The 23,485-nt window shown below is 47.2% G+C and overlaps 1 protein-coding gene across 2 annotated transcripts; it reads right to left on the bottom strand.

Moving 5' to 3' along the window:
* Window positions 1-96: 96 nt before the first annotated feature.
* On the bottom strand, window positions 97-11,459 carry LOC100753100 (actin related protein 2/3 complex inhibitor). 2 transcript variants are annotated; one of them, XM_027408221.2, is made up of 6 exons: window positions 11,248-11,459; window positions 9,486-9,561; window positions 6,789-6,921; window positions 5,438-5,644; window positions 4,675-4,838; window positions 97-3,879 (listed from the first exon to the last, which is right to left on the bottom strand). In XM_027408221.2, exons 1-6 carry the CDS (start codon window positions 11,337-11,339, stop codon window positions 3,871-3,873), a joined length of 681 nt encoding a protein of 226 aa, XP_027264022.1. In that variant the 5' UTR covers window positions 11,340-11,459; the 3' UTR covers window positions 97-3,870. The 2 variants fall into 2 exon arrangements, with proteins under 2 accessions (XP_027264022.1, XP_027264023.1); XM_027408222.2 differs by lacking the exon at window positions 11,248-11,459 and adding an exon at window positions 11,040-11,194.
* Between the last annotated feature and the right edge of the window lie 12,026 nt (window positions 11,460-23,485).

The raw sequence follows: 23,485 nt of genomic DNA, 5'->3' as shown, positions 1-23,485 counted from the left end.
CCAGGGATACACAGAGAAACCCCATCTTGATAAATGAACAAACAAACAAAAAGTAGATGCAGGAAATAACAAAATTAATTACACTATAAACAGGAGAAAAGGAAAATTAAAATATATTTACAATTTTTTCACCTCATCAAACATTTGTTCAATATCTTCATCCCCAGTTGTGGCAATAGTATGATATCAGTTCTCTCCTCCATTGGTACTGAAATTGCAGTCTAGAACAACCCTTTTAGGAAGCAACTTGGCAATATAGCAAGAATTTTACAAAAGATGCCTAGATTCCTTGTGACTCTCGATACCTGCTCCTAAATAATTCAAACCACAATGAGAAGCCAGCTGTAGTGATTAACACCTTTAATCTCAGCACTGTGGAAGCAAAAGCAGGCACATGAGCCTGTGATCAGCCTGGTCTAAACAGTCTCAAAAAATATGACTGTGCACTGACAGTGACTACACAGTAACAATGGGGAAGGGGAAGGCCAATTTTACATGAAGACATAGTAAAGAACCAAGAGAATGGCACTTATCAAGAGGACAGTGAAATTGTGGGTCTTTCCCACCTATTCAGGGTACCTAGATGAAACTCCAGTAGTCCCATCCAGTCCCATTCCCCCCCACCCCTCCCGCACAGCTCTGAGCCAAGCACCCTTCTATCCTGGGAAGAGGGTTTAAACTCAGGTTCTCTAACCACTAAGCCTGAAGTCTGTTGTTGAAGCTCTGGGAATCAAACTCGGCTTCAGGCTTGATGGGAATCACTTTTACCCAATGAGCCATCTTGCTGTCCCTTTTATTTTGTTTGTTTGCTTGTATGGTTTTTGGCTTTGCTTTTATGAAGTGTGGTCTCAATCTATAACCTAGCCTAGCCTCAAACTGTTGGGAACCCTTCTATATTACTGCCTCCCAAGGACTGGGAGCCACCATGTCCTGTTCTTATCTACAGAACACATGGTTTCCCTTCCCCCAGGAGTCTAATTTCAGCCTAGCCTCAGGGTGGGCTCCTGTAAACAACTGTATGTACCCAACACTTCCACTCACCAGAGTCTGACTCCTTCCTCTCTCCTGGGGCCTGTTGATTCTGCTCCCTAAACACCTCTGGGCATGAGCCCTTTCCTCACTGTGTCTCTGCTGCAGAGCAAACTGACAACCTCTCATCTGACTGTGCAGCAGACTCCAGCAGAAGCTCACTGCCCCCATTTCCTCTCACCCAACTGAGCTTCAAAATAGATGAATCAGCCCTTACCTCTCCACCGGATCAGTAGGATAAAGTCCTGAAAGCTTTAGTAAGCATGAAATTGCCATGCCCAGTATCTAGCATCATCTCAAACATGCCTCCCATGCTATGTTACCCTCTGAACTCCAGCTACAATGAATGAACTTTCCTTCCTTAAAGTCCAAGACCCAGAGCCCTTTGCCTCAGGACAGTGAAGGGCTGGCCTGTGCCAGGGTTTCCACAGAGCTGTAGGCTGTAAGATGTCCCAATGTTCCCAGATACCCTATTTGTAGCAGCATATCCAAAATAGGATAATATTTTGGATATTTGCCCTTGTATCCAAAAACCTTTTGTGTCCCAGGAAGCAAGGACAATGGAAGAGACAAGAGCTTTGCCTCTGGAAGCTCTGGACTGGAATCCTGGATCCTCCACTTAGGAACTGGGAGAGTTGTCTAACCTCCCTGAACCCCTCTTCCTTCTCTGTAGCTTGCATGTGGAAGCAAAGGAGTTCAGTAATCTAAAATGTGGGCTTTGATCCCAGCATTCAGAAGGCAGAGGCAGGCAGAAATCTGTGAGTTTAAGGCCAGCCTGGTCTACGTAATAAAGTTGAGGTTAGCCAGAGCTACATAATGAAACCCTGTCTAAAAAAAAACAAAAGCAAAAATGGATGTGTGGGGGAATGTGGACTTTAGGACTGGGGATGTAGCTCAAAGCCCTGAGTGTGAGCTCCAGCATCACATAAAACAGGCATGGGGATGTGTGCTTATAACCCAGCACTGGGGAGGTAAAGGCAGGAGGATCAGAAGGTCAAGGTCATCCTTCGCTTCGTAGCAAGTTCAAGGTCAGCCTGAAATATATGAGATCCTCCCTCAAAAACAAAGAAAGACAGACAGAAAGGGAGAGAAAGGAAGGAAGGAAGGAAGGAAGGAAGGAAGGAAGGAAGGAAGGAAGGAAGGAAGGAAAGAAGAACTGTAGGCTTTGGTAATGACTGCCTGGGTTTAAATTCCTTTCTCTGGCAATACATACTATTCACAGAGCTTCAGCCTATGTACCAAAAAAGAGGGGGATATTAATCATGTGTACATCATAGGAGCATTGTGACAGAATACTCCAAGTACTTAACGTAAGTACTAGCATAGGAAAAACTCAGTATTGTCGGTGCCGGTCATGGTCACAGAAAGCATCTGGCATTGCATTTGGCACATGAAGAAGACTCGGTAATTCCTGTTTTGCACCCCTTCCTCCCAGGATCAAGCAGGATACATACACCTGCCATGTCTACATAGAATTAAACTCAGGACATGTAGACCTCCACTCCAGATTTTCTCACAGATCTGAGCAGGGGCACACTACCCAATGAGGCAAGGTTCATAACCAAAGACTAAAGGCTGTCTTCTAGGAGGTGGCTCAGCTGGAAGACCATTAATACCAGACAAGAACCCAGCAGTGTGGAGGAATTTTTTTCCCGAAGTTTCACTCATTAATAAAAAGTCCTCCAATAACAGAAATAGTGGTTCTAAAAATGTAGTCCTGGACTGTGGGTATAGGCTGTGGCAGATCACTTGCCTAATAAGCATGAATCCCTAGGTTTGATTATCAGCACCATATAAAAAATTAAAAATAAATAAAAATTTTAAAGTTGGCCTACTGGAATGAGTCAAGACCTGAGAACCAGCCAGACAGCTGGAAAGGCTGCTAGTCTTCCCAAGAACAGCACCTTCCAGACGAGCAGTCAGGTAGGTCTGTGCTTGATGGCTTTATGTCAGCTTGACACCAGCTAGCATCATCTGAAAGGACAGAACCTTCATTGAGTAAATATCTTCACGAAATCTGGCTCTAAGGCTTTTTCTTAACTAGTGATTGATCGGGGAAAGCCCGGCCCATTGGGGGTGGTGCTATCCCTGGGCCAGTAGTCCTGAGTTCCATAAGAAAGCTGGCTGAGCAAGCCATAAAGAGCAAGCCAGAAGCAGCACCCTCCATGGCCTCTGCATTGGCTCCTGCCTCCAGGTTCCTGTCCTACTTGAGTTCCTGCCCTCACTGCTTTTGATGATGAACTGTTAGACGAAATGGTAGGTGAAATAAACCCTTTCCTCCCCAACTTGCTTTTGGTCAAGGTGTTTCATCAGAGTGGTAAGAACCCTAAGACAGAGGTCTAAGGCAAGAAGCCATGGAGACACGGAGCAGAACAGAAATAAACAAGTGGTACCCTGGGTGTAGGGTGGGGAAGAAGAGACCAGGGAGGTTTAGATCAGGAGAACAGAGGCACAAGAAGAAGTATGGCACAGGAAAGAAAGGAGAAAATGGTGAGAATGGGAGGAGCCCACCCACAAAGCCCCTCTATGTCACACAGGGACATTCCTTAATTGTGCATCAGGACTAAGTACCTTGGGGAACTCATCTAGTATGAGTCCACCACCTAGGGAAAGGAACACTGGAGAGAGGTCTAGGAGAGCTAGCCTTGCATCCAAAGAGGGACACACGCATACAAAAGCCACAGCCTGGAGACCCTCTGTGAGTCTTGAGGTCTTGGATTTGATCTCAGCATAGTGTGTTAAATGGTATTCATCTTGACAGGCTGCTCTCTCCACGGCGGGAGTAGGTATGGCCTCTTCTCAGTGACACCATCTCAGATGCTGGTAGTGGGAAGAGGCACCTCAGTCATCCTGGAGACACACAAAATGGTCAAGTGAGTAGAAAATATTTCATAAAAGTCTCCTGGCAATCTTCAGACAGGTGTGATCCTGTGGTATCCACGGGATCCTCAGCCCTTGGCCTCACATCAGAGCAGATCCCAGAGCCCACCCAGCAAATCCACCATCTGTCAGTTTTACTGACACAGAAGGGAGCCCAGACCATCTACATGCCCTGCCCTGACCTTCGTTGGCCAAAGTTGTCCTTGTCCTCTCTGAGGTGAACACCTAATTTTTCTGTGGTTTCTTTGCTCTAAATGCTCTAAGGCTTTTGGTATCAGTTCAGGTGAAACACACTTCAGGTAAACAACTACATATAAACTAGGGTGCTAACGAAGTAGGGTAGCACAGGAAACATTAGTAAAATCAGATTAGTATTCAGCCACTTTTCAGGCTTTGGAGTCCAGACTAAGGAGGAAAAAAACATTTGGTTGCTCAATGACCTCCCCATGACTAACGGATCACTTCAGGAGAAACACTTCGAAACTTAACGACAGTCCCTGGCTCTTCCTAAAATCTTTCCTTCCCACCCTTGCTTTTATAAATCTCTGGGGCTCTGTGTTCAGTTCCTCCAGCAAGAAATGTTTCAGGTTGTCACCCTCTGATAATTCCATGAGGGAATTTCCCTGATGCTAACAGAGTCTCAGGAATTACACAGAACTTATCTTGCCTTCAATTTACTCTACTTCAACCATATCCTGTATGTACAAAACTCCCACCAAGAGACACAATACCAGGTCCAGGTTCACAGCTGTCCCCGTGACCTACCCATTCCTCATCCTCTGCCCCGTCTCCTTGCTCTCGGATCTCCACCGTGGCCCTCTCTGAAGACTTTTGGGCCATGATGTTGTCTGTCCAGGATGCTCCTGTCTTTCCATCACCAGCAAAATTACACTTGGTCACTGTCCCCAGCTCCAGTTTGGCTAAGGAATCTGAAAGAACAGAAGTTGAATGGCCTTTCTTCTTGTGGTGGACTAGCCAGGCTAAGGCAATCCTTTCTGGTGGAGTCCTCTAAGTCTGGGTTGGCTCTGTTTTCTGGGATGGCTACTAAGGTTCTTAGTGGGACTCCCAACGCACTAGAGAGCAGGGGCCAGCCATAGGAAGCAAGGAGTTGGACAGTATCCCGGCATATGGTGTGCCCAGGCTAATGGCCCCAGGGCACTTGGCCACAGACTTAGGAGTAAGGCTGGAGATCACAGGTCACATCCCTCTGGAAGGCCAGACCTGGCCTTTTCCCATAGCTCTAAGCAACAGGGATGAGGAGCCTCTGAAGAAAAGCCAGGAACCTCCACAGCAGTGGTTCTCAACCTATGAGTCTCGGTCCTTTTTGGGGGTTGCACATCAAATATCCTCTATATCAGATATTTACATTATAATTCATAACAACAAAATTACAGTTATGAAGTAGCAAATAAATAATTTTATGGTTAGGGGTCACCACAACATAAGGAACTATATTAAAGTCACAGCATTAGGAAAGGTTGAGAACCACTGCCCCATAGGAACAGACAAAATGAATCACACTGCTCACCTATGAAGGGGCCATCACCCCGAGTTTTTAACCGCACTCCAGTCCCCAGCTCAAGTTCCATGGCCTCCATCTCTGACTCAGGCATCCAGAATGCCACTGTCTGGTCTGGGGTGAGGCTCTTTGTCAGCTCCAGCAGCTCCGGCTTGTTTACCAGGCCCTTCAGCCCCTCCAGTGTGAGCCTGTCAGTGTCCCCCTTGGCTTCTGTCTCTGTAGAGCATATGGTACAGCAGTGTTAGTAAGCCGGGAGAGGAAGCTTTCACTGAGAGCATCCCTCCTGCCAGGGCTCGTCACATAATTCTACAGCACAGGCTGTATGACCTGGACACTGGAGCCAGGCTACCTGGAACAAGTCTGAATTCTACCAAAAATTGGGCAAGTGAGCTTTCTCTTTGGGCCTGCGAATAGGGATGGAAATGGTGTCAATCTGACAACACTGACATGCAGTACAAATGAAGAAAGAAAAAAAAAAAAAAAAAGCAAGTAGAGAGTTTAGCACAGTGTCTGGCCTGGAGCCAGCCCTCAGCAAGGGTCTGTGATTTTGTTATTCCCATCTCAGAGATGAGAAAAACCAAGACAGAGAGAAGGCAGCCTTCAAACACTCACAGTACAGTTCTGCCTTTCAAATGAGACTCTGTGGCCAAACAGGGTTCCTTCGGGTTCTAGAACCAGCAGCCAGCTTGTGGTCCCCACACCGTCTACTGGCCTACTCCAGGCTGGCCCTGGCAGAGCTCAGCAGCTCAGCAAGGAATCCAAATCCGAACCCGCAGGTGGTGGGGCACACAGGGCAGTGGCTGTCTGTTAGGTGCAGAAGGCACGCATGGTTACTCCCAGCCCCCAGCACAGTGTCTCCACAGCTTGCCCAACAGTTCTGCTGTCGGCACTTTCCTGCTGTGTGAATCAAAACAAACCCTTCTCCTTTGACGTCGATTTTGTAGGGCATTTTGTCACGCAACAAGAAAGCTCATTCATACTAAAAGTAACAAATACAAGGAGATGAAGAGCCAACAGCAAACATCTGAACAGGAGATGAGAGACTGCTGGGACCCAGCCTGGTCTCCACATACATTGATAGAGCCCAAAGCCACGTCTGTGGAACGTTCTGCCAGACTTCAGGAAATGGAAGCCATTGGGAATACCAGCCTGGCTCCAGGGACCAAGGTGGGACACAGAGGAGTTCTCTGAGTAAGTGGGAGGCAGGAAGGAATCCAGCAGGGGGATGCTCAAGCATCAAACAGCATCAAAGCCTCTTGTGCTGAGAAGCCACTTCCGGTCGGGGGAGGTCAAGGGTCTCAGGAGACAAGCAGGACACAGTCCAATAGCCTCTTGGCGAAGGAACGCCCAGGATACCTACTGTAAGACGACATGAGGAAGCCTGTGTTCACTTTCCTGGTGGCACTGAAGTTGGGCTCGATTTCATTTCCCTTGGGGTCAAACTTACGTCGGTGAATACAACTGGGCCGGATATACAAGACATAGTAGCGATCCTGGGTGAAGCAAAGAATGGGTGAGGAGACTACCTCATTCACCACCCCAGTCTGAGCGCGCGCGCGCGCACACACACACACACTCACGCACACACGCACACACGCACACACACCATAAGTACCTTCATAGTAGCAAAGACATATTCACATATAAACACCACACACGCGCGCGCACGCGCACACACACACACACACACACACACACACACACACACACACGCTCACACACACGCACGCACACGCACACACAGAGCCCAGGCTTTCCATGCATCCTCTGCCCACCTCATCCTCTGTCTCAGAATCCCATCATTCTACACTAATCCTATACTCACTAGAGTACCTGTCCACATCACATGCCACACAAGCCATGGCAGGGCAACACAAGGCCTCCAAGGCTTCCACACAACCAATGACCAAAAAAACATAACCCAAATGCCACAAGGCAGGAGGGATGTTGCCAACATGCCACGGAAAGGACACTGAGGACCTAAGGGAGGGCAGTCACTCTGCTGCTCCCAGACACAGTACTGCGGCAAATCACCTCACCCCTCCCATGCCTCAGTTTCCCCTATCATGTGGGAACAACATGATGCTTCCTTTCAGGGACATTGCAGGGATCCTGTGACACCATGGAGGAGGAAGCACTTGAAAAGCAAGAAATGCACTGAGAAGTTATTGGCCAGGTGTTCTAATCAAAACAGGCACAGGCAGGAACAGTGCCCTGAGAGGGGAGAAGCAGGTGGGACTTTGGGACAACCACGAAAGGTGAATTTGCAAAGAGCAGAGCCACCTGCAGGTGTGGGACAAGGGTGTAGGAAGAGCACCAAAGGCCTGAGACAGGCCTGAGGATGTCAGGTGCTTGTCTGGCGTATACCAAGCCCTGGGTTTGAACACCAGTGCTACATAAACCTGGTCCGGTGGTGCACCTGTGATCCCAGCACTGTGGGGGAAGAGGCAGGAAGATCGGAAATTCAAGGTCATCCTCTGCCAAAAAAAAAAAAAAAAAAAGCCTGAGCCAGTCAAGAGGCCATGGGCACATCTGAGCAATGCGTGTGGATCACTGAGAGGCCCCTTGGCAGTCCAAGCTGGAAAGCAGCTGAGATGGGTTTTAGATGGGCCTCAAATTGCCATTGGAAATTTGGATCTTCTTTGGTAAGTAAGAAAGGTTTGGGGGCAGCTACAATATGCCAGAGATGTCTTTCTGAAAATGAGTTAGCAGAGGGCTAACTGGGGGCCACCAGAAGGTAGGAAATGAGGCACAAAGATTTGAGAGGAATAGCTAAGGGCCCTGTGGAGGACCATGGAAAGAGGAAGAGGATGAGAGAGAGAAAGGGAATGGTTGGGTAGGAACTAGGCTGCCTGGGCACTGCTTACCTGAGGAGGAGGATCAGGGAGGAGCCAGGGGCTCAAAGGCTAGTGGCTGGCAGGGCTACTGCCCTGTGTGTCATCAGGGACACACATTAAGGACAGAAGAGACACATTTGGAAAGGGTCTGTGTGAACACCTGCCTGTGCTGGGCCAGCTGAGGCAGGCCAGCTTCACACTGGGACAGCTCTCCTGGGCAGGCTGGGTGGGGGCTCCAGATTGGTATGCCTACCTACTGACCTACAAGCTAAGGAGCAGAGAGTATGGCAAGATCTCTGGGCATGAAAACAGTGAGCCAGTTGTGGAGACTGCTCTCATGGAGTGTATGTAATACAAAAGCATAGACTGAAGCCCAGCATGGTGGCACGTACCTTTAATCCCAGCAGAGGCAGGTGGATCTCTGAGTTCAAGGCTAACCTGGTCTACAGATGGAGTTCTAGGAGAACTAGAGCTTAAAGAAACCCTATCTCAGCCAGGCGGTGGTGGTTCACACCTTTAATCCCAACACTCGGGAGGCAGAGGTAGGCGGATCTCTGTGAGTTCGAGACCAGCCTGGTCTATAAGAGCTAGTTCCAGGACAGCCTCCAAAGCCACAGAGAAACCCCATCTCGGGGGGGAAAAAAAAAAAAAGCATAGGCTGAGTGTAGAACCTGGCCTCTGCCCACTTTGAGAAGGCCCAACACTGATGCTAACCTGAGGTTTTGAGAACAAGCACTGAGGAGACAGTATGCTCAGCACATCCAGACTATCTGAAGGGCAGAAGTACAGAACTAATGCTCAGAAAGGAGACATGGGCTAGTACAGGATGACCCTAGGAGTAGTCATGGACACCTGGGATGTGTGGGCTGTGAACACAACCTGAGGAGCCTGTGAAGCAAAGACAGAAGGCCATCCATACAAGAGCTGCAGGCCCAGACGTCAGTGATTAGTCTGTATTCAAGCTAGCTTGGGTTTGGGGTCTGGTCTGTTCTTTCAGATATAGCAGAGGCTGTTCCTGCACAAACCATGTATTCCTTCCTGTCTGCTACACTAAAGGGCTCTAAAAGTCCTCTTTCTACTGGTCCTGCTTGGCTGTGGCAATATGTTCCATGAGCCCCTCAGGATTGGCCTGGATTCCATGTCTTAACCCAGTACAACAGGATGTCACATAGGTGAAGGAGGAGGAGACCCTGTGAGTACCACCTAGGATGCAGCCTCACCTTCCGGCCATGGGCATCCAAGATGCTGTGCTGAGATACATCCACCAGCTCTCCCTCCAGCAAGACGCCATTTCCCCTGGGGGTGAGAAGGAAGCAAGGCGGTTTCTGTCAGTCCTCAGGAAGCCACACTAGGGTTTAGTGACCTGGGTGAGAATCTCCACTGAGACAGAAACAAGTCTCATCCCTGACTTCATTCACCTGTCTCTGAGGGGGGCCTGTTGTGAAGCCACCACTCTCTGCTTCCCCTATCAGAGCCTCCATCCCTGCAAAGAACCTTCTAGGCTGTGCCAAGGCCAAGAGATGCACCCACCACCACCACACACACACACACACACACACACAGAGTGGGAATTATTGTGACCAGACCGTCAAGATTCTTATCCACAAATGAGGAGAAAACAGCTGCCTCACTGTGCCCCTCTGGTGCTGGCCTAAGAGCACAAATGCAAAGGGGATTGTAAACTACTAAGTAGTTAATAAATGGAAAGTGTCTTTTTAAGAGCTGGGCTTGATGGCACACACCTGGAATCCCTGAACCTGGGAAGGAGGATTGCCGTCAGTTCAAGCCCAGCCTGGGCTTACAGGCAGTTTTAAGCCCCCTGGTGCAGGTACTTGGAAGCGAGCTTGGGTCCTCTGAAGAGCAGCAAACCTTCATCACTGGTGAGACATTTCCCCTATCTTAAAGAACGTTTGTGTTCCTGTTTCCCATTCATTCTTACATGATCATCAACACAGGGAAACGGTTATTGTCACCATACAGCTAGAAAATTAGGGTCTCAGAAGTTTGGGGGATTAGCTAAGATCACAGGGTAATGTATAGAGTGACCAGACCTGCCCCTTACCACTTCCAAAGGATAGTGTTCACAAAAGTAGAACCTGGGACCTGGGCTGTCTTTGGAAGCATCAACATGAGGAAAAAGTGGGTCTAAGCAGATAGTGGAAGAATGTTAGGCCAAGACTCCTTGCCTTATATATTTTCTCCTCTCAAATTCTTTCTAAAAACATCTAACTGCCAAAGACAGCATATACTGAAGGCATTTAACGAGATGACTTGATATGTACACACATTGTGTAATGATTCACACAAATTTATGCACACATTATATCTTCAGAATTGCCTCACTGAAAACCTTATGAGTTGGACTCTAGATTCCACTTCCTAGATGACATGGTATTTAGCTTTCTGGGACTGGCTTCTTTCACATAGTGTAACTTGGTGTTTCTGACTGTAAATGGAATTGTCCATCCTGCTTACTACCCTGGACAAGGCCTGTACCTCCTGATGCTCCCACCCTCCCTCTGCTGTTCCTGTCACACCACGCACTGATCACCTATGGTGCATCATGACAAATTACTAGAGTTCAGATCCCTGGGGTGGTAACCGAAGCACGGCCTCTGGAGTTGCATTTGGGAGTCTGGAGTCCCTCCGGGGGATATGAGTGTAGGCGGCGGGAATTTCAAGTATATCTGTCTTCCCGGTGTATGGTGGCATGGCGGTCAGGGACACTGAGAAGAGCGACCTGGAAACTAGATGTGGCCAGTTTTTTCTCTCACCTCCAACGTTCCTTCCGCCCCAGATCAATCTCTGAGCAGGAATCAGATTCTGAGTTCGACAGAGGCTCGAGCCCAGGCCCCAGGGATGCTCCCAGTCCACCTCTGGCTAGCAGTGGCGGGGAAGCACAGCCCACCCCTGGTCAGCCGCCAAGAGGACAGAACACAGCCCAGCCCTGGCCAGCAGCCAGGTGGACGGAGCATAGCCTACCCCTGGTGGGCGGCGGGGTCCCAGGTCCCCTGCAGTCGCACGCTCTGCACCGCCTTGTTGCGGAGGACACTGTCGTGGTAGATGCGGCTCATTTTCCCCACACCGAGGCCCAGCAGCGCCAGGAAGCAGCCGGAGCGCTGGGCGGGGCACCTCGGGGACAGGAGCCGGGAGATCGCTGCAGCAAAGGCTTTCCCAGCCGCAGATCCCGGAACCGTGCTGCCTGCCGGAACCGTGCTGCCTGCCGGGGCGTTCCCAGGCTGGACTTAAAGGGGCCGAGCCGCATTCCCGACCTCCAGACAGTGTGCACCGGACTTTCCTAATGACTGCTGTCCTTCATGCCCTTGTAGTCTAAGAAAGACCGAGAGTTCGAGACCCAACTGTCTCTACAGAGACCCTGTCTCAAAATTCATCAGTATACAAAGCGACAGTTGAGGCTCAGGATCTTTCTTGGGATCGATTCTAGCAGGATATTTTCCCAGGGAGCAGGAAAGGGGGGAAAGGGAATAGCCTGAAGGAACCACAGAGTGGTCTGCATAGACGCTGCCCGTGGTCCCGCAACGACCTAAGGGAGTTCCAGGGATGCGTGAAAGAGTTCGGGTGGGAGTCAGATCTGCTGCAAAGGAAACCCGAAATCTCTGCCGTGTGAGCGCGGCAAGATCCTTAACCTTTCTGAGCCCTCAGTTCTTCCTCGGTAAAAGGAAAGCATCCGATGATTTGTAAAGATGGAACTCACCGGTTCCCAGTCTTTCCCTCCCACGCCTCACAGATTCTGATCGATCGCTTCTCCAGTCCCAACGTACCCTCTGCTCAAGGGTGTCTGCAAGCCTTTTATTCTAAGCTTGCTCCCTGGAGTCTCCTCTGACCTGGGAATCACTGGGATGTAGGCTTGTCTGATTGGCTCCTTTGTGCCAAACCCTGGCGCAGGTGGCCACATTCTGGGACACCAGGTGTGCCCCTGCTGGGGGAAACAATGGAGAAGTGGCCTGGCTGATACCCAGAGAACCAGGATGAAATGTCAGTATTGGAAGAAGCTCTCCCTCCCACCCTGGTCAGTGGTCTCAGCCACTCTGTGTGTGTGTGTGTGTGTGTGTGTGTGTGTGTGTGTGTGTGTGTAATGTCAACAATTTTTTTAGTAAAAATAATTTTTAAAAAGAAAAATGTTTTACTTTTTAATATTATGATTAAATTTCTCTCTTCCTTTTCTTCCCTTCAAGCCCTGCTAAATAACCTTCCTTCCTTGCTCTCTTTAAAATTCGTGACCTTTTTTCCATTATTATTGAATGCATATAAGTGTATACACGTATATCCCTTCAGATAGCCTGCTCAGTATGTATATTATTCTTATATGTGTGTTTTCAGGACTGACCATTTGGTTTTGAAGAACCAGCTGGTGATCTCTTCCCTGGGGAAGACTGTTTCCCCCACTCCCAGCATGCCTCAGTTTCCTGTAGTTCTTTGTGTAGGGTTGAGGTCTGACTGGCTTTTCCTCATACACTTTGGTCTGCCTGTTGGTGTGGTCCATGTTCAGCTCATGTTGATGCAGTCATGTTAGTGAGAATTAATGGGTGTAAGTTCTGACATTACTAGGCGACACAGTTTTAGACCAAACTCCCTGGCCTTTTGGATCTTACAGTTTTCCTGCCCCTCTCCCTCAATGTTCCTGGAGCCTTAAGTGCAGGAGTGTTTTGTAGGCGTGTCCAATGGGCCTGGGCTCCACAACTCTCTATTTTGATTGGTTGTGTTTTTCTGTAGTGGTCTCCATCTGTTACAAAGAGAAGTTTCCTTGATGGATAGTGAAGACTTCAGTTATCGTTTAAATACAGCCAGGGAGGCTTCAGCTTGGAGAAGGAAAAAATCAGCCACTTTGTTTTTAAGGGCCCTTTCTCCTTTAACAAAATATAAATTTTTTTAATGGCTTTTTTTTCTTTTTTTTTTAAGACAGGGTTTCTCTGTGTAGCTCTGGCTGTCCTGGAACTCCCTTTGTAAACCAGGCTGGCCTCAAACTCACCGAGATCCTCCTGCCTCTGTTTCCTGAGTGCTGGAAAGGCATGCACCACCACCGCCAGGCCATCTGGCCATCATTGTTTTTTTCCTTAAGACATCATTTTACATATTCCAGGCTGGCCTTGAACTCACTATGTAGCCTAGGATGACTTCAAACTCTTTTCTCCCTACAATACCTGCCAATTGCTGGGATCACAGGTGTGAGCCACCACCACACCTGCATTGTTTGTTACTGGGGCTTCAATCCAGGACTTCACGCACATAAGGTCACCTGTCTTCCCAACTGAGCCACATCCCCAGCTCCAGGAATACAGTTCTGAGGATCCCTAAAAACATAATGGGCCCTCGGCATGGTGCCTGCTCTTGGTCAGCCCCATACCACGTCTGGCCTGTCAGACGGCTCTTCTATTTCCCAGAAGGAGAGACAAAGATCCTCTGGGGAGAACAGCCCTTCTGTCTCCTCTCAAAAGTTGTAGGCAGCTCATAGGCACCAGTGGGCCTGCCTTCTCTTTCTTCCTCTTCCTGGGCCATTGTCCCTTCACTGTAGCTCTAAATTTGTACTGCCCTCTGTGGCAGCTACGTGCAGTTATTTAAATTTTATTTTAGCAGTGCTAGAAACAGAACCCAGGGTGTCTGTGCATGCTGGACAAGTGTTCAACCACCAAGCTATTTAATATCATAGACATTAAAATCTAAGTGACATCACTTTGCTCAGTGTAGTGGTTCATGCCTGTAATCCCAATGCCTGGGGGACAGCGGAATTTAGGAAAATTGCTTAGGTCAGCCTGGGCCTTATTTCAGGTACCAGGCTGACAGGGCTACAGAGTGAAACTCTGTTTCAAAAAAAGAATTTTTAAAAGTAAATCAGCACATTTAAATTCACTTTCTTGGCCACTAGTCATATATTTGGTGGTTCAGGGATTTTTGTGGGTGGTGGCTTCTGTTTTTGTTTGTTTGTTTGTTTTTCTTTGAGACAGGGTCTCACTATGTAGCATTGACCATCCTGGAACACATAGAGATCTGCCTGCCTCTGCCTCCTGAGTGCTGGGATTAAAGATTTGTGCCAGCATCCCAGGTAGTTAGTCACACAAAAAAAAAAAAAAAAAAAAAAAAGATTTTTTTTTTAACTACCCTTATGGTCAGAAAGATGGCTCATCAGTTAAGACCATGTTTACTGCTTTTGTAGAGCACACATTTGATTCCTAGCACCATCATGAGACAGCTCACAACTGTCTGTAACTCCAGTTCCAGGGGTTCTGAGACCCTCACACAGACACAGAGGCAGGTAAAACACCAATGCACATAAAATAAAAATAAACAATATAATCATCTTTTTAAAATAGTAAAAATGAGTTGTAAAGAAGAAAAGAACTATTATTGTATATATAATAAGAAGGCTACGCTCGCGCGCATGTGTCTGTGTGTGTGTGTGTGTGTGTGTGTGTGTGCCACAGAAGAACAAGGGTGGGAGTCAGAGGACCACTCTATGGAGTCAGCTCTTTTCTTACGCCTCCACATGGGCTGCAGGTATTAATACAGGCTGTCAGGGGGGTGCAACAAGTGCTTGCATAGGTGCCTCACTGCAACAGCTGGTCGTGGGTAGTGGTTACCCTTTCAGAAAACATGCATACAGTATCTTTTTTATTCTGCCCCCGCCCCGTAGTGGGCACTGGCCCCAGGCAAGTGCTCTCACCCTCCATCTCCAGACTCTACAACATCCAGCAGTCAGCATAACCTGCAGACCACAAACCACAGAGGTAAAAGAAACCCCCTCCCCTTTTTTAAGTGGGTTTTGGTTTAGTTTGGTCTGGTCTGATCTTTTGCTTCTGTTGTTGTTATTGTTTGAAAATAGGCTCTCACATATTCCAAGTTGACTTTGAACTTATTATATAGCCAAGGATGACCTGGAACTTCTGGTCTCTCAATGCTGCCTCCTGAATGGTGGGGTTACAGGCGTGTGCTGAATGCTGCAATATGTATGTAGTATGTGATGCTGGAGATGGAACTCAGGGCTTTGAGCATACTAGACAAGCCATCAACCAACTGAGCCACAGAGCCAGCCCTGGCATATGCTTTTATAAAAACTTTCATAGATAAGGCCATTTTGCTACAATCAGTGAAGACCATTATTATTTTTTTTTTTTTTAAACCAGGGATTCTCCTCTGGTCCATGTCAAGTGACATGACGAGGGAGTGAAACCGGGTGAGACAAAATGATGCAAGGTCTAGTGGAACCGACACATGTGACCTGTCATTTATTCTTCTTCTCATAGAGTTGCCATCAGTTATTTTGGACAGGGATACCCTACTGAACTCTGTGCCCACTTACCTGGTTCAGGACACAAAGCATGTGGCACCAAGGGGCCAAGCAGAGGTCACAAGGAGCAGAGAAAGATCACTATAGAGACATGTCCTACGATGCTGGTACTGAGACCCTGTGCGTAACTGACAAGAACAACATAAGGAACAAACCAGATGTGAGTAGGGCATGGTGGCACATGCCTGATTCCAGACTTAGGAGGCTGAGATAGGAGTGTTACTACAGTTTCAGAGCCAGCCTCAACTACATAATGAGCTTCTGGATAGCCTGGGCTATTGTGTGAGACCCTACTTTAAGAAACAATAGGAACTGAAGAGATGGCTTAGTGGTTAAGAGCATTGGCTGTTCATCCAGAACAGCCAGGTTGGATTCCCAGCACCCATAAGGAAGCTGCCAGCTGTCTCTAATTTCAATTCCAGGGGATCTGACGCCCTCTTCTGGCCTCTATGGGTATCAGGCATGCATATGGTACACAGACATATGTGTGGGCAAACATTCATACACATAAAAATAAATAAATCTTTCTTAATAAAAAAAAAAAAGGACCTAGAAGCTAGCGTGTAAAGATTTCTTCCAGTCAGCAGGCGGGCAAAATTGTAAATGAAAGATTTGTTTATCATTAACTCTAGTCAAAAATTGAAATTCTCTCAGGAATGTTTTTCTTTTTTTTTTTTCCTAAAGCAATGCATGTAATTACAAACACACCAATCTCTCCCCTATCCCCTGAAGAAAATAGACTTTATCAAGATCCATGTTTGGAGCAAAACAGTAAAACACACAGGATCTCATTTATGCATCGGGTCACAACTTAGCATATCTGACACATCTCATACTGAGGGAAGTCTGGTGGTTCCAGAAGAAATAGCATGCTAAATTGCCACCAATGCAGTGAAATAGCCTGGAGAAAACACACATGCATACCACAGAGCAACACAGAGGAAACAAAGGAAGCACTTGGGAGAGAGAGCACACAACATGAAGTAAGATGCCAGAAGGAGGGCCAGACCCATCCATCAACAGTCCGTCAATAAATGCAAATGGAGGGAGCCTGCTTGGGAAAGAAAATCTATGATATGCCTCTGGATCAGGCATCGCTTAATGTCACTTCGATGTCTCTCAGCCTCACCTTCCTCCAGGCCCGTCCTATTCTCCATACTGACCAACAGACTTCACAAAGAAACAACGCCATCCATCCCAGCTTACGGCATTGCATCCCACTATTCCCTTGAGATGGCTCTTCCAAGAGAGTCCTTGGAAAGAAAGTCTCAGAAGAGGATTGTAAAATTGATTGTTCTTATTCTGACGGTATCAGGGACACTGTTTGTAGTAGTGAGTGGGTGGTGATAACCCTCAGCATGAAGTGGCATCCAAATATCTAGGGCTTAGGCAGTGTGGTGATCTGAATGAGAGGGGTCCCCATTAAACTCATAGGGAACAGCATTTTTGAAAGGATTAGGACATGGGGCCTTGTTGGAGTAGGTGTGGCCTTATTGGAGGAAGTGTGTCACTGGGAGTGAGCTTTGGGGTTTCAGAAACTCAAACTGGGCCCAGTGGCTCACTCTCTTCCTGCTGCCTGTGGATCCAGATGTGGAAACCTTAGCTACCATGTCTACCTGTGTGCTGCCATGCTCCCACGATGACAGTAATGAACAAACCTCTGAACTGTAAACCAGCTCCAATTAAATGCTTTCTTTTATAAGACTGCCATGGTCATGACGTCTCTTCACAGCCAGTGACTAAGATAGGCAGGAGGATTTGTTGAGCCCAGGAGCTTGAAGTGAGTCTGAGCTTTGAGGCCAGCCTGGTCTCCAGAGCGAGTGCCAGGATAGGCTCCAAAGCTACACAGAGAAACCCTGTCTAGAAAAACAAAAACAAAAACAAACAAACAAAAAAAAGTGAGTCTGAGCAGTATGATGAGACCCTGTATTGTGTGACTTTTTCCTGCAGAGAGACACAAGGTCAGACCAATTGCATTCAAGCCTGACTTGATGAATCAGTGGGTTTATTGGAATTTATGCACAGGAGTGTGGGTGACAGGTTACTTATAGGAGCATGGATGACTCAAAATAACTACATCTCCAGAAAGCCCACTCCAGCATGGGTGACACTGTGCCCCTGAGGCACCCTGCCCAGCTTGCAGTCAGCTCCACCAGAGAGTCTCCTCTCCCTTAGCAATTGCTTACTGCTTATAAAAGCTTGCAAAGGAGCCTTGGAAAGCTGTAACTTTCCCAACTTCCTGAGCCTTGTAAATTTCATTAGCTTCTTGAGTGTTAGAAGCCTTGCTCCAGAGGGAATGTTTGAATTCAGAGGAAATTGCTTCACAATATTGTCTCTAAAATAATAACAACAATTAAAGGCCAAGTGTGCCACCCCACCCCCAGCTTTTAGGAGACTGAGGCAGGAGGATTGCCCTGAGCTCAAGATCAGCCTGCAATAATGGTGAGTGCCACTTCCAGCCAGGGATACATCTTAAAACAAAAAATAAAATGTGTTAAGTTTTCACCTGCTCATTGATGTGAGGCTCAGGTAGAAGGTAAAATTGGGCTGGGAAACCGGTACCATGCCATTTGATTGGCATGGAACAATGATCATTGGAAGAAATGGCAAAGTAAGGCAGCTTTTTCTTCTGTTTTGTTTTCTGAGTTGAGGTCTCTCGAGTAGGCCACGCTGGTTTCAAATGAAGTGTAGCTGGGGATGACCATGAACTTTTTGAAGCTTCCAGCCCCTAGTTCTGGAATTGAGGCCCACACTCCCGGTTTATGGGATACTGAGGATGAAACCCAGGGCTTGGCACATGCTCTATCGGCACTCTTCCACCTGAGCTACATCTACAGCTCAGAAGCTAGCTTTTACTATCAACGCTGTTCCTTGGGGGTGGGGGTGGAGAAGGAAGAAGAATTGTCTTTCTCAGAATAGCTACCAGCCAATGCTGGACGACTGGGAGCCATGATGAGAGTCGGGTCAGCATCTGGTCATAAGGGCCACAAAGCCGCTGAGGGAGCAGTCTTACTGGATCACTTGAGAGTGTGATGAAGGGTGAGGTCCCCAGGCTGGGGGCACTGGATGGCCGAGCCCCAAATCCTGGTGCATGAAGACTTCAGTGTGAACTTTCAGAGCCATTCTGATGCCATCTCGAGAAAGTGACTATGAGTCTGCAGCAGAGGATGCTACAGTAAGATCTGAGGTGTCTCCCCTACCTACCTTGTTCAGGGAGGTTCAGAGGACACAATATAGGTGGAATGTCTTTGAGATACCCTTTGAGACTGATGAGAGTATTTGCTGTCATGGAATGAGGCACCTGGACCAGGATGCCAAGCTCTGGTAGAGCCCTTATCTGCTAGGATAGGTAGATGGGATCACTGATAGTAGTAGCTGTAAGGATATCGTAAGCAGTTAGGTACACTGGCAAGTTTTATGATCTTAGCAGAGTTAGATGGATGGACTGCCATGACCGCGATGTTAGATGTGTGTGTGTGTGTGTGTGTGTGTGTGTGTGGTGTTTAAATCTACTGTTGAACATGGTGGCACACATTGCAATCTCAGCACTCAGGAGGTGAGGCAGAAGGATCAGGAGTTCAAGGCCAGCTCTTACTACGTAGGAGGTTTAATATTAGCCTACTAGGCTACAGAGTGGGACCCTATTTCAAAAAAAAAAGCCAAAATGGCCATGGAGATGGCTCAGTGGGTGAAAGTTCTTGCCTGACCACCTGAGTTCAATTCCTGGAATCCACAAAGTGGAGGAATGGGGAAAAACTACCCAAAATTGTCCTTTGACCTCCACAGGCACACACACACACACACACACACACACACACACACACACACAGAGAGAGAGAGAGAGATTTAATCCCAGTCCTTGGGAGGCAGAGGCAGAGGCAGGAAGATCTATCTCTAGGAGTTTGAGGCCAGGCTGGTCTACAGGGCCAGGGATACACAGTGAGATTCTGTTTTTGTTTTTGTTTTAAACAGAGCCATGCAAGTATACTCATGTAAACTCCTATGATTGCAGCACTTGGGAGGCAAAGGCAAGAGGATCAAGAGTTAAAAGTCCTCCTCAGCTACATAGTGAGTTCAAAGTCAGCCGTGGACACATGAGATACCGCACATTAGAAATATCAAAACAACCAAAATCTTTATAGCCAAGGGAGTAAAATACTGATGCCACTAAAACAAGAAGTTACGGGGCTGGCAGACAGCTAAGTAGTTAAGACCTTGCTACTATTCTAGAGGACCAGAGTTCGGTTTGCAGCACCCATGTAGGGCTGCTTACAACTCTGTATGACTCTGGCTCTAAAGGATCTGATACCCGTTTGCATCCTCTGATGGTGCCTGCACACATATGGCTTTCACTCACTCACAAACACTTATACATACACATAAATAAAAACAATTCTTTAAAAAATATTTTAATTTTTAACTATGTCTTTGTATGTGCATTGTGAGTGGGTATGTGCACATGTGTGCAGGGCCAGCAGAAACCAGAAGAGGGTGTCAGATCCCCAGGAACTGGAGTGACAGCTTGTGAGTTGCCTAATGTGGGTGCTGAACCAACCCTGTAGGGGGAAATGCTGGCCACACCTGCTTGGGGGCTGGCACAGACCACGCACACTTGTGAGTGGTCAGAGTGAGGTAGCAAGACTTTAAATATGAGGGTCGAACGCATGCAGCTCTCTCGGTTCCCTGACCCACCTGGTTGTACAGGACTGACTTCGTCGTCGCATGAGTACTTTCCTAATAAACATCTGCCCATCAAACTTGCTGACTCCATTGCAATCCGCATTAATTGCATTTCACACTACAACCCCTGGTCTACAAGAACAGTAAGAACTCCTAACCACTGAGCATCTCTCCATCCCCAACTTTGTTTTAAAGGAAAGTTAAAGTCCTTTGTGCATTTCTAGAGCAAGTCAGTTTTCAGATAGAATCCAGTATCTGGAGCAAAGGCTGGGGCAGGCACCTATAAGGGCCACCATACCGTGTACCATGCAACAGGTTATACTAGTCCTGTGTCCAAGGTATCAATGGCCTCTTAATCTGATAACTGTGCTCTGAGGTAAAGGGCAACTCACAATTTTAAAAGACCACTAAGGGCAGGTCTCATCAAATGCTGTTGCAATGGCAACCATCACGAGGGCCATATCACTGAGGGCTGATAGAAGCCAACCAGCAGACGGAGTTTGACCTACTCTTTCATCAGTCAGCCCAATGAGTACTGGACAATGGGTTCCCTTAAAGAAAAAAAATGTAAAAGAACTATAAAATTTTTAGAAAAAAAGCACATTAAACATTGAATGGCTTTTCTAAACAACAACAAAATTATTTTATTTTTAAGCGTGTGTGTGTGTGTGTGTGTGTGTGTGTGTGTGTGTGTGTGTGTGTGTGGGCATGCTCAGAAGCCAGAAGAGGGCATCAGATTCCCTGGAGATGGAGTTACAGGCTGCTCTGAGCCACCTGACATGGGTGTTGGGAACCAAGCTCCAGTCCAATGCTAAAGCAATATGCACTTAACCACTGAACCTTCTCTCAGTACCCACTCCTGAAAAAGCTTGAGTTTTGGGGGTTTTGGTTGGTTGGTTGGTTGATTGGTTGGTTGGTTGGTTGGTTGGTTGGTTAGGTGGGTGGGTGAGTCTTTTTGAGACAAAGTTTCTAGCCCGTGCTGGCCTCAAACTCTGGGCAGTTAAGGATAACCTTGAGCTTGTGGTCCTCTATCTCTCCAGTACAGGTTTATGTTGCCACTCCTGCTTTATAGAGTGCTGGAGAGGGGCTGGAGAGATGGCTCAGAGGTTAAGAGCACTGACTATTCTTCCAGAGGTCCTGAGTTCAATTCCCAGAAACCACATGGTGGCTCACAACCATTTGTAATGAGACCTGGTTCCCTCTTCTGGCCAGCAGGCCTATATGTAAGCAGAACACTGTATACATAATAAATAAATAAATCTTTAAAAATATATATTATAGAGTGCTGGAGAGCAAACCCAGACCTTCGGGCATGATAGGTAAGAACTCTAACACTGAGCCAGATACTTAATCCTTTTCGTTCTGTTTGTTTTGTTTGCTTTGTTTTGCTTAGGCAAGATCCTGCTTTTTTTCTGGTTGGGTTGATACTCACTATGTAACATAGGCTGACCTCGAATTTGTAGCAAACCTTCTGCCTCAACTTCCTAAGTACTAGTGTTGCATGCCTGCTTAACATGTGTGTGGGATGTGTGTGTGTGTGTGTGTGTGTGTGTGTGTGTGTGTGTGTGTGTGTGCCGGCACACCATTGTATACTCTTGTGCATATCCCTGTGTAGGAGGCCAGATGACATCAAGAGTTCCGCTCTGTCATTTTCTCTTGCGACATTCTCTCATTATTCCCTTGCGACAGTCTCTCACTAAACCTGGAGCCAGACTGGTGCCCACACCAGTGAGCCCTGGTGATCACACACACACACACACACACACACACACACACACACACACACACACTGCCATACCCAGCTTTTCACATGGGTGCTTTGGATTTGAACTCGGACCTCCCTGCTCGCACATTAAGTGCTGATATCTACTGTCTCTCCAGCCCCAGTTTGTGCATCTGTAACTATGAATAAAGTTGAATATCTGTCTTTCATAGACAAGATCCCAGGTATCCCAGATTGGCTTCAAATTCATTATGTAGCTGGAGATGACCTTAAATTTGTGATATTTCTATCTCTACTTGGAAAGTGCTGGGGTCACAGACCTGTACCATAAAGCCTGGTTTATGAGATACTGAGGCTTGAACCCAGAGCTTCACATATGCTCAACATATGTGAAGCTGTCAGCCGAGCTACATTCTCAGCTGTCACTTTTATTTTCCTTTTTAAGGTGGGATCTCACTATATACCCCTGGCTAGCCTGGAACTCACTATGTAGACCAGGCTGGCCTTGAACTCTCAGAGATCCACCTGCCCCTGCTTCCCGAGCTCTGAGATTAACGTATCCCACCACACCCAGAGCTTCTCCTCTTTTTTTTTTTTTAAAGACAAGATCTCTTTATGAAGTTCAAATTGCCCTTGAACTCAGGATCCTTCTGTTTCAGCCTTGGATCCTTCTGTTTCAGCCTTCTGAATACTGGGATAACGGGTGTGCACTGCACCCAGTTAGACTGAGCATCTTCTTCTTCTGGGTTTTTGTTGTTGTTGTTGTTGTTGTTCGTTTTTTGGTTTTTCGAGACCGAGTTTCTCTTTGGCTTTGGAGGCTGTCCTGGAACTAGCTGTTGTAGACCAGGCTGGCCACCACTGCCCAGCTGGACTGAGCATTTTTAATGTGTTTGGTAAACCATTTACATTTGCTCTTCCCTGTGAAGTCAGGTTTCATCTTTTACCAGTTCTCCCCCAGTTTGGTAAAGATCAAATGACTTGCTGACACAGATTTGTTACGGCAAAAATAAACAGTCGCTCCTGTACCTTTCTAGGTGAAAATGCATGTTTGAATTGATCAGACTTTTTGAAGGGACATTGAGTAATGCTTGTTAAAATGTAAATACATATGCCATTTGACTCAGCAAGTCTTTCATTTCCAGGGACAGAAATAGTCGTGTAGGAGATCATATGTATGTGAGTATTGTTAGAAATAGCAAAATGCTAAAAACAACCTTGGTGCCCATCCACCAGAGACTGGCTAAACATATCACAAAACAACAATAAAAAGGAATCCTGTGGAGCCGGGCCCTATGATGCATGCCTGCAGTCTCAGCACCGCACAGTCTAGGGAAGAAGGATGACTATGAGGTCAGTGCCAGCCCCGGCTAAACAGTGAGTTCCAGGGAAGCCCGGGCTACTTAGAGAGACCTAAAACAAAAGAAAAGGCTAGGCCTGGTGGTGCATGCCTGTAATCCTAGCAACTGGAAAGCTGAGGCAGGAAGAGTACACATTCAAAGCCAGCCTGGGCTACA

Source organism: Cricetulus griseus, chromosome 3, assembly GCF_003668045.3.
Source record: "Cricetulus griseus strain 17A/GY chromosome 3, alternate assembly CriGri-PICRH-1.0, whole genome shotgun sequence".
Lineage (NCBI taxonomy): Eukaryota > Metazoa > Chordata > Mammalia > Rodentia > Cricetidae > Cricetulus > Cricetulus griseus.
This window is presented reverse-complemented; position numbering and strand designations above follow the sequence as displayed.